Below are 17,187 nucleotides of genomic sequence, written 5' to 3' on the forward strand. Positions count from 1 at the left end.
ACCGGAGACCTGGGGCCTGTTCTCAGCCCCCGAGGGGTGCCAATCGCTGTCCTAGGGGCATCATGGGAAACTCTGGTGTCAGCATCACCGTGATGATGCCTCCGGGTGTTGGCAACGCTTTCCAGTAAAAATGGGAGCCAAGGCCAGGTTGCTAGAAGCCCCAGGCAAGGTCATTAGAAATCAGGTGACATCATCAGATCACAGGACACACCACAAGAAACCCTCCCAAGCCACCGTGATTTCATCTGTGGCACTGCCATCAGAAACGCCCTGTCTTGCTGCCTTGCACCCTTGGACCTTTACTCCCCTGCAGGCCACTCAGGCTCCCCCTCCTTAACCACCCACAATATCACACCCTGCTTTCTGTCACCTCCTGTCCCTGATGTCTCCCCCTGTGTGGGAAGATGGGGGTTGAAGGGAGACAGAGTGTCCTGTGAGCAAGAACCAGGGTGTGCCCCAGACAAAGCCAGTCTCCCTTTCAGGGGGCAGAGAATACTCAGGGCCCCCCTGCCTGCTGGCTTCAGTGGTCTGGCCTCCGGGGCAGCCTCTCTGCTGGTCGCAGGGAGTTTGTGGTCCCCTGGATGGCCTCTGGGGCAGCATGATTAGCTAATCGAAGGTAGGAGAAGGGGCAGGGCACTTGGCCCCTCTCTGCCTGAGTGTCCTGGAGCAGGACAGCTGGCTCTTAGGGCAACCAGCGAGCCCCCCCGGACCCTCCCGTGGCCGGAGGTACTGGGCCAGTGGAGCCGGGCTTTCGGAGATAAGGGTGTCAGCTCTGGGGGGGAGGCTGCTGTAAATAACCAGCATCTGTGAAGGCCTGGACTGTGCGGGGCTGGGTGGGGAGCACACAGAGAAATGGAGGCCGCTTTTCAGTCTTTGGGGCCTACGTGTGGCTGGGAAACCTGACACCACCCACACCCATCCTGATGGGGTGCGAGGCGAGCAACTGGGGGCATGGGTCTGCGGACCCAGCTGACAAAGACGGCTCTTAAAGAAGGGGGGAGTCATGGGGAGAGAAGGGCCACGTGTGAACAGTGCTGGCCAAGGACACTGTGGATGGAGCGGGGGCTATGGGGACAGCTTGAGCCAAGGTGTGGCAATGGGACCGGACAGGAATGTGTCCCAGCCCCAAGGGAGGGGCCGAGCTGGGAGCAGGAGGTAGTTAGGGAGGCCTTGACACTGTCTCGGCTTGAGATCCCCAGAAACAGACCCAGAGACAAGGTTTCCAGAACCAATTCAGGGAAACGGAGCACAGGAAGCGGGTGGGGGCACGAGGCCAGGAAAGGGAGGCAGCGGAGTGGAGGATGCCCACCCCACAGCCACTGCGGGAGACAGCCGGAGCATAATCCTACTGCAGAGGCTTGGGGAGTTAGAGTGGGGCACACCCAGCCTTCAGCCCACCCCAGGGGACACAAGGGAGGAAGACTGCTCCCGGGTGCACTTCCCCCAGCCACATGGGCCACAAGACCAGGAGAGAAGGCTTGGGCGCTGCAGCATGCTGTGGAAGGCAGCCCGCACCAGCTCCCAGAGCAGGAAAGAGGGTGGGACACAGAAACTCCGCCCTGGCACCCAGGGACAGGGCAGCCTGGCTCTCACTCCTGGGTCTCGGACCAGGGACGCAGGGAGGGGACCAGAGGCACCAGGACAGAGATAGGCTGACAGCCTCCGGAACAAGTGGGGGGTGAGGGAGAAGTCCCAGAGAGGGACGTGTCAAACCGGAGGGACCAAAAGTGCCCAGGATCGAGACATCTTTCCCAACTCTGCCTTTCACCCAGCAAAGAAGTGAGAAAGCAAAGCTTCTCCTGCACAAGCTGGGCTGTGGGGGCGGGGGCTCCCCAAGGATGGAAGAGCCTGGGAGGAGCGGGGGACATTGGAAAGAGGTTGCATGGCGAAGAGGTCCTGGGGGGCCGAGCTGGGGCACCACCCCCTTTCCTGCTGGTGCCTCCTGGGCCCCCTCCAGGCACCTGCTGTGCAATCAGCCCTGCCAGGCTCAGCACAAGGGGCAGAGAGGAGCAGCACCCCCAAGACGAGTCCCAGCAGCCAGCTGCGAAGCCACCAGCTCTGGGGGGCCATCAGAGGCCACCTCCAAGGCGAGGCTGACAGTCATCAGAGAAGCTGCTCGGGGGCCCCGGGCAGGCAGGAGCTGGTCCCAGTGAGCCTCAGGATGCCTCCCATTCAGAGACTGAAGGGAGGAGGGGCTGCTTCAGGAACATCCAGGTCCCAAAGAACTGTATCTCCTCTGCCACAGGCAGGAGCCCAGAGTTTCACCCTTCCGCAGCCCATGGCTCAGGGACCAGGGTGAAGATGGGCACCCAGATGCAGTTTCTGAGGGTCACTGTGCCCTGAGGTTCAGTTTATGGACTGGGTGGGAAGAAGTCCTTTGGGAGTGAGTGGGGGTGTGATGATCGGATGGATACACACGTCACTACACCGGGGGAGAGGCCCAGCAGCTGCAGGGTGTGTGTGTGGGGGGGGGGTCACTGCAGGACCAGCCCCTCCCTCAAGCCTGGGAGAGCTCTTCTCCACGTCGCACCCAGAGGCTGTGGTCTCTGGAGTATCCCACCCGAGCCCATTTCTCCCTGGGACCCTCCTTCGTGGGCACAGATGGAGGAAAAACCGCCCTGTGGGGTTTTGGTTTTCTAGTTCAGGCCCCTCCATCTCTGAGTGTGACAACATGGCCCCTACCCTGGGGCCCTCAGTTTCCCCTCCAGGCCTCCTCAGTCCTGCTGCCACTACTGGGTCAGATGCCCTGGGATAGGACTGGGGAGGGAGTCAGATGCGGGAAAAACACGTGCTAGGGAGGGAGGGAGGTTTTAGAATCCAGATAATAATACCTTAATTGTGGGCTTTGTAAACTGCTTTGCAATCAGCAAAATCCTTTTTAGCATTTATTATCTAATCCTCAAGTAACTCATGGAGGCAGGAACCATCCCATTTTACAGCCAAAGAAACTGAGGCCTGGTGATCCCTCTGAGATTAAAGGCTCAGGGCTCTTTCCACCCCCCCAGTGGGCTGCAGGCACTGGGCTTGGGTTTCAGGAGGCCAGGACAGATAGAGCAGCTCTGGGGGGAGGGGGCAGCAGGAGGCCTCAGCCAGGCCTTGTCTGGTTGGGGACAAGTCCCAGGTGAAGATGGGACCAGCCCAAAGATGGCAAGGCCAGTGTCCAGTTGCTGAGCTCAGCTGGGGGAAGCAGTGAGGGTTCTGTACGTCCATCCTGATTCCTAGTACGCACTCCCCTTCTTGCCAACATCCTCTACCCCTCCACTCCTTAAAATGATACTTAACTGCAAACAGTGCAGTCCAGGCCACCAGAAGCTTCTGTGGGTCTCCCTGCACCCACCCAGGCTCTGCTCAGCCCAGGCAGGGGGGTCATCAGCCCCCAGCTCAAGGGTCTCTCAGGATCATCTCATAGAGCCCCCTGCTGACTCCAAACTCGACTGCCCACCCTCAGTCCAAAGAGAAACGGGAGCTGGTCTCTGCATTTCAACACCAGCAATACTATCATTGATTGAGTGCTTACTAGGTGCCAGGCACAGCCAAGCCCCTCACCTGCTCTTCATACCACCCTGTGAGGCAGGGGCTATTATCCCCACTTAACAGATGGGGAAAGGGAGGCACAGAGAGGGTACAAGGCCTGCCCCAGGGCACCCAGCAGTGGCATGGCTGGATGCGAGCCCCGGCTGGCCTCACTCAGCCTCTACCGTGTTTAACCCTATGCAGCAGGAGTTCTGCCCCACAGTTCCCTCCAATACCCTCCCTACATATTTTACTCGGTTTCCCTAGTTTGTGGACCAACAGCGTGCAGACACAAAGCTGGATGTAGAAGTTGGCCCCTCAAAACGTGGGTGCTAGGGAGCCCACTCCTGAGCCCGGCCCAGCCTCCGAGTGCCCCAGCCCTGTGGCTGTCTCATGCCAGAGCACTGCCTGCTATCCCTACCTTGTACAGCCCGCCAACCTCTGCAGATCCAGCTGGTCAGGCTCAGGCTCAAGACAGGCCTGCACCACGCATATTTTTCAAAGCTCTACATGTGTTAGAAACGTCAATGCAAGCATTGTTTGGAGATAACTCCAGAGACCACCTTCAGCCACCAGACTGCCACCCACTCCCAGTGCCCCTCCGAGGGGTCCTGGACAGATGCCTGCTGCCCAGCCTCATTGCCCACTGGGCCAAGGCAGGTGGGGGCAGAAGCAGCGGTGGGGACCGTGTGCTCAGCGTACCAAGAGGAGACTGGGAGAGTGGAGCGGGCGCCCAGCTAGGGCAGGGGATGACGTGGAGGTAGACTCGCCTTCATTACTGCGGTAGTTGGGGAGGAAGCAGATGGGGATCCAGTCCCTTCTCCCTTCTCAGTGTCTGTACCATCCCTAGAACATGCATCTAGGACAGCGCTGGGCCAGGAAGTGAGGGCAGTGAGTGGGCCAGGTAAGCTGGGCGCCTTCCCCACCCTTCCTGAGCAGCCACACTGGGCTAAGGCCTGCTCTGCGAAGTCAGCTGTCCTTGCTGCCCTGAGTGGATAAAGATAAATGCTCCAGGTGTTCCCTAGGTCCCCAAACAAAAGGCAGAGACATCGCCCCTGGCAGCATCAGCCACTTGAGTGACCGCGCCTTCCAGGGCATTGTGCGGGGCGCCCCCTGCAAACAGCCAGAGAGAGGAGCAGCTCCAGGGCCGTGGGGTGGGGGGGTTGGGAGGATCTGGGGAAACAGCGATTGGATAGACACCCAAAAGCCTTCAGTGAGCCAGGTCCCAGGAAGAGCCTCAGAGGGAGTGAGCCTAAAGAGAATTCTTTGAGCCAGGACACCAGAAACCCAAAGGTAGATCAAGGAGGAAGGGCGGGAGCAGGCTCTTTTGGGGGAGCCTGTGTTTCTGAACCCCAAATAGGGGCATAGAGTGGTCTAGTTCCAGAACTTTTTCATCACCCTAATGGAAACCCCATTCCCATTAAGCCGTCACTCCCCACCCCACCTTCCTAGCCTCCAGCCACCAGGAACCTGCTTTCTGTCTCTGTAGCTTTCCCTAATCTGGATATTTCATAAAAATAGAACCATACAATATCTGTCCTTTTGTGTCTGGTTTCTTTCACTTAGCACAATGTTTTCAAGATTCATCCACATCATAGCAGGTGTCAGAACTTCGTTCCTTCTTATGGCTGAATGACATTCTGTCGTATAGAGTCCACACTATCCATTCATCCGCTGAAGGCACTTGGGTTCTTTCCGCCTAGTCCATGTTATTGTGAAAAGTGCTGCTATGAATATTCACATACAAGTTTTTTTTTTTTTGAACACCTGTTTTCAATCCTTTTGTTATGTACTCCGGGGATGGAATTGAGGGTCATACGTTTCACTTACGGAGGACCCACCAAATGGCTTTCTATGGGCGGCCGCACCATTCCACATGCCCACCAGCAACGTAGGAGAGTTCCAATTTCTCCACATTTTCACCAGAACTTGTTACTACTGGTGTTTTCAACCAGAGCCACCTCAGTGGGTGTGCTGGTCGGTTTTTAAGAGATCCAAGACTCCCTGTGTTGGGAGAGTGGGGCCCGGAGCGAGGGTCTAAGCTGAACATCAGCGGGGATCCAGACAGAATTTTCTTTTTTTTTTTAAAGATTTTATTTATTTATTTATTTGACAGAGACAGAGACAGCCAGAGCAGGAACACAAGCAGGGGGAGTGGGAGAGGGAGAAGCAGGCTTCCCGCTGAGCCAGGAGCCCGATGTGGGACTCGATCCCAGGACCCTGGGATCATGACCTGAGCCGAAGGCAGTCGCTTAACCAACTGAGCCACCCAGGCGCCCAGACAGAATTTTCTTATCACAGCACTCAGGAAGGGGCTGGCCAGCTGCCCTGCCGTGCTCGGATCTAGGTGCCGGAATGCAGAGAGGTCTTGCTCCCATGGGAGCCCACGGAAGGAGCAGTGGGCAGCCTTCCCCAGTCCCCAGGCCCTGCCACATGTCCCCGCATCAGCTGAGGGTACGCTCACCAGTCTGCTGGCTCTGTTCCCCAACGTATTTTTGACAGTTACCTTGTCATTGCAATTACTGTTTGTAATTGAATTAAATGTTATAGCCATGGATGAAACAGAATTGCACAAACAAGGAGAAATGTCTCTTCCGAAAACTCAGTTGAAAGACACAATCTGAGTCTCACAAACAATTAGCTGTCAACTCAGGTGGGGGTGAGACAAATGGAAATACCTGGGTGGGAAGAGAGTGGCAGAGTCCATGTGGTTCTAGTTGCCAACCACTTTGCAAGGTCCTTGAAGCTGGACCTCTCCTCGCCCCCGCAAGGAACCCAAAGCTTGGTGTTACGGATGGTGTCTCATCAGTGTGGATTTTACAAGGAAGGCGACTCGGAACTCCAGGGGATGGACCCGTAATCAAAGCAGATGCCTTAAGGAGATCAGTGACTGGATGCTCTGTGAAAGTGAAAATAAAATGTGTTTTCTAAGTTGAATTGTGTTCCTAAAAATACGTTGGAGTTCTAAACTCCAGGACTGTAAATGTGACCTTATTGGAAATGAGGTCTTTGCAGATGTAATCATGTTAAGGTGAAGTCACCGGATGGGCCCCAATGCAGTACGAGGGAGAAGGCCCCGTGACAGCAGAGGCAGAGATGTGAGGGATGTGGCTGCAGCTAAGGGACACCAAGGATTGCCAGCCACCACCCAAATGAGGAAGGGGTGAGGAAGGACATGGGGAAGGGTCCTACCCAGAGTCTTGGAGGGAGCAGGGCCCTGCCAACACCTTGATTCTGGACTTTGTCTCAGTCGGCATGGGCTGTATAACAAATAGACCAGGGGCTTAAACAACAAGTACAATTTCACACAGTTCCGAGAGGTTGGGAAGTATGAGATCAAGGTGCCAGCTGAGTGCATTCCTCATGAGAGCTCTCTCCCTGGTTTGCAGACAGCCGCCATCAGGCTGGATCCTCATGAGTTGGAGAGGGAGATCATCTCTCCTGTGTCTCTTATAAGGAAACCAATCCCATTCCTGAGGGCTCCACCCTCATGACACTATTATCTTCCAAAGTTCTCACCTCTAAATACCAAAGGTAAAGTATGGGGGTGAATTTTTAATGAGTCCCATCTTCAAGCGATTTTTTTCAACACACCCATCTGCTAGCCTGTCGCAGTCATCTGGGACAAGAGGGCCAGCCACCGTCCCCTGAGTACAATGTGAGAGCATGGCAGCATTAGCCATAAGATCTTCCGCCCAACAGCCTGGGTTTCCATCTTGTCTCTACCACTCACGTGTCACCTTGGAAAAGTCTCTTCACTGCCCGGGGCCTCAGTCCCTCCTACTGAAAAGCAGGGTCATTCATGCACACATCCCACATGTATTTTCTGAGTATCATTTGCTATTCCAGAATCTGAGAGCAGCAGAGAGAGGAACAAGGTCTCTGTCCTCATGGAACTCGACCAGGGAGACACAGAAAATAAACCAGGAAACACATAAGCAAAGACCTGTGTTGTGATCATGAATGCTAAGAAGGGGGCCTGTTTGCTCCTGGCCACGGTGGTGGAGAGAACATTGGGGTGCAGGCCTGAAGGATGAGAATAAGCAGCGGGCGAGGCCTCCAGGCAGGGGGCAGAGCTGCATGGCCAAGAGGCCTTCTGCAGTCAAAGAGCCGGGCAGCTCCCTGGACGGGTTGAGGCCTAAGGGAGGGGTCAGTGTGGGAGCTAGATCCGAGGCCTGTGGGGTGGGCTTCTCTGAGCTCAGGTTTACTCACCCATGAAGTGGGGGTGTTCAGGTAAGGTAAAACTGCTATAACAAAGAGACCCACAATGAGCCGAGGGCTTAAGGAAGATAATGTGTCCAAGAGTCCGTGGTGAGCATCCCATACCACTGCTCTGTGCAGATATCCAGGGTCCTGTTTCCTTTCCTTTCTCTCTTTCCATCCCTTAGGACTATGTTCTCCTCACCATAGTCAATGGCCTTCCCATGACTGATTTGTGAGAAGGGAAGAGACAAACGAGGAGCCTCATGATCTCTGTCCAGGCTCCTGAGGGGCTCACATCGTTTCTGCTCAGTTCCATTGGCAAGGACTTGACCATATGGCCTTTCCTAACTCCAAGGGAAGCTAGAAATGAAATTCTGGTCATGTGTCACTTGGAGCATGGATTTTGGAGGACGCCATGCAGCCTCAGACCAGCTGGATATAGTAATACCTTCCTGCAAGGATGTGATGCGTACAGATTAAGTATGTGGCACTTAGTAAGTGCTCAATAAAAGTTTGCAAGGTCACTGAGGCCAGGGCTCCCGGGGGCCTCAGAAACCCTCTGGTCTAGGGGTGCCTGGGTGGCTCAGTTGGTTAAGCGATTGCCTTCGGTTCAGGTCATGATCCTGGAGTCCCGGGATCGAGTCCCACATCAGGCTCCCTGATCAGCAGGGAGTCTGCTTCTCCCTCTGACCCTTCCCCCCTCATGTGCTCTCTCTCATTTTCTCTCTCAAATAAATAAAATCTTAAAAAAAAAAAAAAAAGAAAAGAAACCCTCTGGTCCAGTGTTCTCATTTCTTGGCGGCTGAAGAAACAGAGGTGCAGAAAGGAGAAGCATCTGCCCAGTTACCCAGTCCGTAAGGGTCAAAGTTGGTCCAGAATTCATGTCTGGGATCCTCAACCCCATCCTCTCACGTCTTATTTCAAAGTACCTGATCCAGGCCCACCAGGAGCTGAGCAGAGAGGGGGGACCCAGGGGACCTCTCTACCAGAGGCAGGGCTGGGGGACGGGCACCGAGGAAGGACCCTGTGCTCCCAAGCAGTGCCCCTGGGCCCTGGCTGTGCCGCTTTGTGACTCGGTAGGTGTGGCTCCAGTTTCCCAGACAGGAGGCCAGGCTGCTCTGTGACAGAGGGGCCACACCCAGCCCCTGGGTGCAGCTACCACGTTGGGACGCAGCGGTAGGCGGCTGAGGAGGATGGCGTTCCTGGGCTACTTCCTCCTCCTCCTCCTCCTCGCCAGTGCCACGGCCCGGGCGGAGTACGGCGTGGTCCACGTGGTGTCAGAGAATTGGAGCAAGGACTACTGCGTCCTGTTCAGCTCCGACTATGTCACCCTCCCGCGGGACCTGCACCACGCCCCACTCCTGCCCCTGCACGATGGCACCGTGGCACCCTGGTGCCCGGGCCGGGACTCCTCCCACCGGGCCCAGCCCGGCTCCCCCAGCCAGCGGCCCCTCCGCCACACCACCGCCATGGTTATGAGGGGCAACTGCAGTTCCTATGCTAAGGGCTGGCTGGCTCAGGGCCAAGGCGCCCACGGGCTGCTCATCGTGAGCCGGGTCAGCAGCCAACAGTGTGCCGATACAACCCTGGCATCCCAGGACCCCCACCAGCCCCTGCCGGGCCTCATCATCCCCGTGGCCGTGCTCCGCCACGCCGACATGCTTGACATGCTCAGCCACACCCACGGCAGCGCCGTGGTCCGCGTGGCCCTGTATGCGCCCCCCGAGCCCATCCTCGACTACAACGTGGTGGTCATCTTCATCCTGGCTGTGGGCACCGTGGCTGCCGGCGGCTACTGGGCGGGCCTGACTGAGGCGGACCAGCTGCAGCGGCGCCAGGCCCGAGCAGGAGGGGGGCCCGGCGGGCACGGTCAGCAGGGAGCGGCGGCGGCGGCGGCGGCCGCCGCGGGGGGGCAGGAGGGAGAAGACGAGGACGTGCCAGTGGACTTCACGCCGGCCACGACGGGGGCCGTGGCCACCGTGTCCTGCTCCATCATGCTGTTGCTCTACTTCTTCTACGACCGCTTCGTCTATGTCATGATCGCCATCTTCGGCCTGGGCGCGGGCACCGGCCTCTACACCTGCCTGGCCCAGCTGGTGCGACACCTTCCCCTGCAGCAATCCCAGCAGCCCGTGGCCAGCCAGCGGGCCCATCTGCGGCTGCCCCTGCTGCTGCTGGCCGGCCTGTGCGCCGCGGTGACCGCCCTCTGGGTTGCCCACCGCAATGAGGACCGCTGGGCCTGGCTCCTGCAGGACACGCTCGGTGTGGCCTACTGCCTTTTCGTCCTGCGGCGGGTACGGCTGCCCACACTCAAGAACTGTGCCTCTTTCCTGCTGGCCCTGCTGGCCTTCGATGTCTTCTTTGTCTTTGTCACGCTGCTCCTCACCAGGACCGGGGAGAGCATCATGGTGGAAGTGGCCTCGGGCCCCACGGATTCCTTGAGCCACGAGAGGCTACCCATGGTGCTCAAAGTGCCTCGGCTGAGCTTCTCGGCCTTGACGTTGTGCGACCAGCCCTTTTCCATCCTGGGCTTCGGCGACATCGTGGTCCCTGGCTTCCTGGTGGCCTACTGTCACCGCTTTGATGTGCAAATCCGCTCACGCCAGGTCTACTTCGTGGCCTGCACCGCGGCCTACGCCGTGGGCCTGCTGGTCACCTTTGTCGCCATGGTCCTCATGCAGATGGGCCAGCCCGCCCTGCTGTACCTGGTGTCCAGCACCCTGCTCACCAGCCTGGCCGTGGCTGCCTGCCGCCAAGAGCTCACCCTCTTCTGGACCGGCCAGGGCAGAGCCAAGACACCTGCCCAGCCCGTGGCGGGGCTCCGTGGCGCACCTTCACTTGGCTCGGAGAAGCAGCAGGAGGATACAGCAGACGTCCACCCGGCCAGCAAGTTTGAGGGCGCCACCAGCCACCCAGCAGGGGACTTGGACAGCAACCTGGAGGAGGACATGGCCGAGACTGCCACCGTATCTGAGGATGAAGCCGCTGGTCCGGATGGCCACAGGGACAGCTCCGAGGGCTGGAGCGATGCCAACCTGGACCCTGATGAACTGTCTCCTGCCTCCTCTGGGGCCTCGGAGGAGCCGACGCCACAGATGCCGACCGCCATGCTGAGACCGATGAGGTCGCTGATGCCACCGCCCTCGGAGCTGGGCCACGCCCAGGCCCACGGCGCTGGCCTGCCCTGGACGGGGCTCCACAAGAGGAAGGGCTTGAAGGTAAAGAAGAGCATGTCGACCCAGGCTCCCTTGTGAACGGGAACCCTGAGACGCGTGCCTCTGGGAGGGCTGGCAGGGTACGTCAGCGCAGCTGCACGTGGTCAGAAAGAAATGGGGGCATTAAAGATATTCCATATCTACCCCACAGAGCTCCATTGTCTGTTGTGACTGGAAGAAAGCAGCGACCACAGAATAACTCCATGCGGGGCCCAGAAGGTTCTGAGGCTGGGTGCCAGCCCCCGGTTGTGCAGAGTGGTTAACAGGCCCAGAGAGGGCACGTGACTTGCACGAAGTTACTCAGCAAGGTCAGGAATGGCTCCCAGGGCTTACTGGACAGCCACTTGCCCTCTCCCCACCTGCCCACCCCCACGCCAGGGCCCCAACTCCTCGGCCTGACTGACAGGCCCCATCCCTGGGGTCCCAGCCCCACCTCATGCTCAGGTCCAGCAGAACCATTACTGTTCCTTGATCACACCACGTCCTCCCCCTCCCCTCTCTCTCTTTGCACATGCTATTCCCTCTGGCTTGGATGTCCTTCTCGTCCCAGACAGAAATACCCTAACCCAGGTTCACTAAAACACTCTTAGACACCCTTCCAGTGCCGGTTCACATCCACCCTTTCCCCCCAAACATCCCTGCTCGAGGCTTCCTGGATAGCGCAGCACACACCCAGTGTGTTCCTGTACTCATCCACCCGTTGCATCCACAGACATTGAGTATGCACCTGCTGTGTGCACCACCCTGTGGGGAGCACAGGAGGAGGTTGCTGTCTAGCTGGGGAAGCATGCGGAGCTGAGAACAGACCAGAAACAACCCGAGAATCATCTAAAGGCAGGGAGGGAGAGATCGGAACCTGAGTGGAATTTAGAAGGTCGGGCTCTAGTCCTCACACTCCCTTCACTGATTCTGGACATGAACCCTAGTCTCATCTTCAAAATGGGACTTATAATACCGTGTCTATTGGAAGCAGGGGCACGGACAAGATGACCTCTTGAGGACCCCATGGTTTTTTAGGTTGGATGGTGTGGTCCTATGTTGCTTAACAAAGGAAATGAACTCTGGGGTCAGGGAAGGCCTCCTGGAGGAAGCTTTGCTGGAGGTGAGAGGCAGTGTGGTACAATGGTTAGGGTCCTTGAGCCAGCTGCCCACCGGAAATTCCAGTTCACTGACCTACAGTGTGTCACTGAGCAAGTGACTTAACCTCTCAGGGCCATGGTTCACTCATCTGTAAAAAGGAATAATAATAAAAACCCCATTTATCATAGGGTTTGGGAGAGGTTGGAATGAGTCGGCTGATTGACACCATGCTTTATGAATGTTAATTTTGTTTCGATCACTCCCCTAAATCCAACTCCCACCAGGCCTCTGAGTCTTGGCCCCCCACCCCCCACCAACCGCTCCACGCCCAGCATCCCTGCTCCTACCTCTTCTAGTCAGGGAGTGCACACCAGGCCCCCCCCACACCCACCCTCCCCCCACAGGATTCCTCTGCCTGGAACTTTCTTCTCCTCCCACCCCCAGCATTGGGCCTGGCTGGCCCCTTCTCCTTCCAGCTCCAGCTCACATGCCTCCTCTTCAGGGAGGCCTTCCTTGATGACCCTTTCTAAAGTAGACCCCAGCCTCGGTCACACTGCCGTACCCCTGCTCGCTGGCTTTCTCACCTCCCCCAGGCCAGTGTCAGCTCCATGAGAGCAGGGGCCGCCCTGTCTTATGCATCTGTGTGGTTCCAGAGCCCAGAACAGGGCTGGGGTGCAGTAGGCGCTTGACTTATGTTTTGTTGGAGGAATGAATGAATGAGGAGTTGATCCAGCTTGAACTCTGGAGGAAAAGGAGATGCCATGAAGAAGGTCTCACTGCCCGGGCCACCTTCCCGGGTTCCCACAGGGCCTTGGTCAGTGCAGAGATGGGACCCTGAAGGGCTGGCTGGGCCCTGGGCGTGGGGAGTAAGGGGGCCAGTGCAGGGGGGCTGGTAATGCGCATCTCGAAGAAAGCCCCCTCATTGGCCCCCTCCGCAAACCTGAAGGCCTGGACTGGGCAAGGGCAGCGTGTGGAACCCGGGCCAGGACACTGACCAGCGGGGTTGGCAGCCCCTCCCACCGGAGCCGGCAGCCATCTGGCCTGGACAGAGGGGCCTCCGCAGGTCCTGGCTCACCCCCAGCCCGGGCGGCCTCCCCACCGCTGACCTGCGTCACTGGGCCTGCCAGGGGTGGGCTCCGCCCCTCCACCAGGCCTGAGCGGGGAGTATTCTCGGCCCCCTCACCCCGACTGGGGGACAAAGGACATCCTATCTCTTGGGAATTTGTAGTCAGAGTGGCTCCCTGGGGCAGGAACTATGCCTGCCTTGCAGGAGAGGACTCTCAAGGAGAGAGAAGCCCCTCCCCCCCAACCAGGGAAGGGTGAGTCCGACTCTGTCCTCCCCGCTCCACCCAGCAGAGGCAAACATTCAGAGAGCATGCTATCTGTAAAATGGGGAGAATAATACTCTCTACCTTACCCCTACCAAACAGTAAGGGGCTGAGCCTGGGCTCCAGGAAGCTCGCAGGGCTTCTGCTGTTGTTCTCTGGTGGCCCAGGGTCCCCCCCCCCCACCACTCCTGCCCTGACCCCAGAGCCAGTGTCCCCTTTCATCTGTGGGTTCTACCTCACTTTGCCAGCTCTTTTCCCAGGGACTGGGTTGAACCCAGGTCCTGGACCGAGCTGCCACCTGTCAGACGTGCCCAGAGCCGGCAGCCCCCGCCTGCATGCCGGAGGGACACAGGATACTGCACGTGTGCGTACAGGTATGAACATGCGTGTGGGCATGTGCACACATCCAGACAGGGCCCTCGGGTGCACGTTCATACACACGAGCGTGTACCCCCATGCTCTGCACACACGTGTGTGCAGACTCATGCCCGAGCACATGTCCCTGTGCTGGCCACTGGCACATCCTTGTGCACACCTTCCATGCGTGCACACATGCACACACATGTACACCTGGGCTTTGACTTGTTGCTGCTGCTGCCTTCAGACTCAGCTCTGCCCCACCAGGCCTGCCCTGGGCCCGAGGGCGTGGGGGTGCTGATGCCTGGACCTCCCACCCCACAGGACAGGACGGCCCTTTCCAATGGGGCAGACACTGAGATGCAATGCTCAGACCTCCCTTCGAGGAGGGCATGTGGTCCACAGCCCTCTCTGGGGTCCCCTCAGCTAACCAGCCCAGGTCGCTTTTCAGGGAGGTGGGGTACATGGAGGGCCAGCTAATGACGGAGCAAGATGACGGAGCCGGGGCCCGAGCATCTCCACCCAACACGGGGATCCTCAAATCCCAGCAGTCTTTGCCCCTGAGCCCCGCTGCACTAGCCCAGAAGGTGGCAGGCCTGCATCCCAGCCTGAGGGCCCCCCCCCCCCCCGCCCCGCCACCTCCTTCCTCCACTGCCTTTGCATTCCTGACTCCATCTTAGCATCTGCTTCCCGGGGAGCTTGACCAGTGACAGGTGAAGCCTAAGACGGGGCCAGGGCAGAAACAAGCTTCCTGAGGCCACATGCAGGGCTCCAGGTGGCCAAGCCCTGGCTCTGGGGCTGTGCTTTGCTCGGGCTACCCAGCATTTCTCTGTGTAGCCTCATTTAATCCCAACTAGAACCCCTTAAGGTGAATAGTTGCAGCTGTGGGTTTTTTTGAGTTAATAAAGAGTTTGATGCTGGAGCTTCTGGATTCCCTGGAGAGTGAGAACCAGCAAGGACCCATGAGATGTTGTAATACACAGCTGAGGAAAGGAAAGCCCAAAGAGGATTAGGACCTACAGAAGGTCACACAGCAATGGGATAGCAGAAATAGAACACAACTCTGGTCTTCCGCCTCCCAGCGCAACAGTTGGGACGAGGTCCATGCCTCAACCCCCTCCCCTCCACACATCCTGGTCTGCAAAGCAGGCCTCTTCCAGGAAAGCTCTGGGTCTACTCAGTCCTTTACCCTGTACCCCCCCAGCAGGTACAGCCCTCCATTCTTACTGAGGAGTAGTTGTGTGTGTTGCTTGATAAGGAAGGTTCGTGATTCAGTGTTAAGCATCTCTTCAGCTAGTGCAGGGGGACGCAGCTGGACCCTGAGACCTCAGAGCTCAGCATTGCTATTCACTTGCCCTGTGACACCAAGCAACCAAGACCATCCCTCTGTGCTTCCATATTCCTCGTCTGTAAAATGATCTGCTAAGACTTACTTTGTAGGTTTGTTGTCAGGATTAAATGAGGTGAGGTATGTGTATCAACAGCTAACATTGGGCAAGCACAAGCAACAGGCTACATATATACGTTATCTCATCACATGACACCCAGGGTTTAGAGCGGGAGCTTCCTGGACAGCACTTGGCATACGCCCAAATGCCATCTGTCCCAAATCAGCTTACAGTTCCTCAGGATTGAGCTCCCAGAGGTGGGCTCATCCTCTTCCTGTGGTCCCCCCCATCCATGTCCAGTGGGATGTGGTGGATGAGTGGGCAAACAGGGACATCACCAGCGAGCCAGGAAGAGGGGTCCCTCTGCAGTTGGATGGACACAGGAAAGGTCCTGTGCCTTTTTCCCTGCAACCCTGAATTTTGAGCGCTTTTGTGCTGCCACCTGCTGGTCAGTAAGAGAAGAGCAGGTGGGCTCACACCTTAAGGGCCAGGGAGGGGCATTCCATTAGGGAACGTTGGAATCATCACAATTAGGGATAATATTCAAAAAATATATAATAACCTACTCATCAGCAGAGTTCTGAAGCCCCAGCTGGCTCAGGGTTAGCCCTTTAGAAGTTTGTGGTGAGAAGGTGGAGGTTCTGAGAGTATTTTGATATTTTATGAAATGAAATAGTCCCGACACAGCGTCACTGAATGTCCTTAATGTTTGAAGATGGTTCCTGCTCTGACGCTTATCCCATTTCATAGAATCAGGCCACCATGAAGAAGTGTTTGTGGCCGCCAGCACTTGGACCATCGCTGGGAGGTCTCCCACCCTAGTCCTTGTTCTTGGACGCCCACAGACACCCCTCCCACAGACACCTCAGTGATTATTCATTATGTTTGGGAACAAATTCCTGCCCACCACTGGTTCACTCTCCAAATGCTTGGTTTTACCTTTAGGAGTCACATTCCCCAAGACTTACCCTTTGGCCTCTAGGACTCTCCTCTAGAGCGCTCCACAAGGCATGGAAGTCTGAGTCCAGGTCTCAAACCTCCTCCTGAGCCCCCCGGGATCGTGGACACGGTCTCAGAGAGACCCCAGGAAGCGAGGCTGGAAAGGGAAACTAAGGTTGCTGCTGGGAGACCCTTGTGCTGCTAGAACACTGAGGCGTTGTTCTGAGAAATGCCTTTCTTAGCTTCCCCCAGCCTCTTAAGGACTTGAATGCTAGAGAAGACAGGTGGAGAGAGCGGAGTGTGGGATCTGAGTGAGAGTGTTGCCTCCAGACACCTTCCAGAACTCTCCAGAACTGAAGACTAAGAGGGAAAGCAGCCTGCCCGAGGTCACACAGCAAGCCAGTTACAAAGCCAAGACAACTAGGAATCTGGAAACTAACTCAAGAATCCTTCATAGACAGGAGACCCTTTCTGGAATGCTTGCCTTTTAGAGATTGCTTCCTGAGGTCCACTTCCCCCACATACTTGGTCTTCTTAAAGCAAGAGGCGCCTGGGTCCAGAGAGAAAAGAACTCCTCTAGGCAAAATCCCAGAGGGATTTATTTGCCCCACCCACCCTCCCCGTAACCCAGCCAGGGCAAAGCCTCACTGGTGCCTGCAGTTCTGACCCAGGCAGGGAAATGAACTGGGGCAGGAGGGGCAGCCCTCCTGAGAATCCTTGCCCAGCTCAGGGTGTCCTCCAGGCCATCCATCCATTTACATGAGAGTCTAAGCCAAGGGCGGGGCTGATCTCCACCCGCCTTGCTTAATCCTTAAAACTGACTGTGGTCAATTAGATACCCATATTCTAATCCCTGGAACCTGTGAATGTTCTTCTATACGAAGGGGAAAGAAAGGACTCGGCAAATGTGATTAAGCTACAGATCCGAAGATGGGAAGATTATCCTGTATTATACGAGCAGGCCCTAAATGTAATCACAGGAGTCCTTATAAGAGGGAAGCAGAGAAGCGTTACGCAAGCAGAAGTGGATCAGGCAGTGGGATGGTAGAGGCAGAGGACACAATGATGTAGCCACAAGCCAAGGAACACCAACAGCCACCAGCAGCTGGAAAGAAGCACAGAACGAATTCCCCTCTGGAGCCTCCAGAAGGAGCGCTGGCCTGT

General features: G+C 57.0%; 1 protein-coding gene across 1 annotated transcript; it reads left to right on the forward strand.

The window, feature by feature from the left end:
• Positions 1-8,909: 8,909 nt before the first annotated feature.
• SPPL2C (signal peptide peptidase like 2C) lies at positions 8,910-10,970 on the forward strand. The gene has a single exon (XM_045888025.1). The coding sequence runs from the start codon at positions 8,910-8,912 to the stop codon at positions 10,968-10,970; it is 2,061 nt and encodes a 686-aa protein (XP_045743981.1).
• Positions 10,971-17,187: the final 6,217 nt, after the last annotated feature.

This window comes from Mirounga angustirostris, unplaced genomic scaffold (assembly GCF_029215605.1).
Source record: "Mirounga angustirostris isolate CCGP_5_RB_7025 unplaced genomic scaffold, mMirAng1.0.hap1 SCAF_17, whole genome shotgun sequence".
In the NCBI taxonomy this organism is placed as follows: Eukaryota; Metazoa; Chordata; class Mammalia; order Carnivora; family Phocidae; genus Mirounga; species Mirounga angustirostris.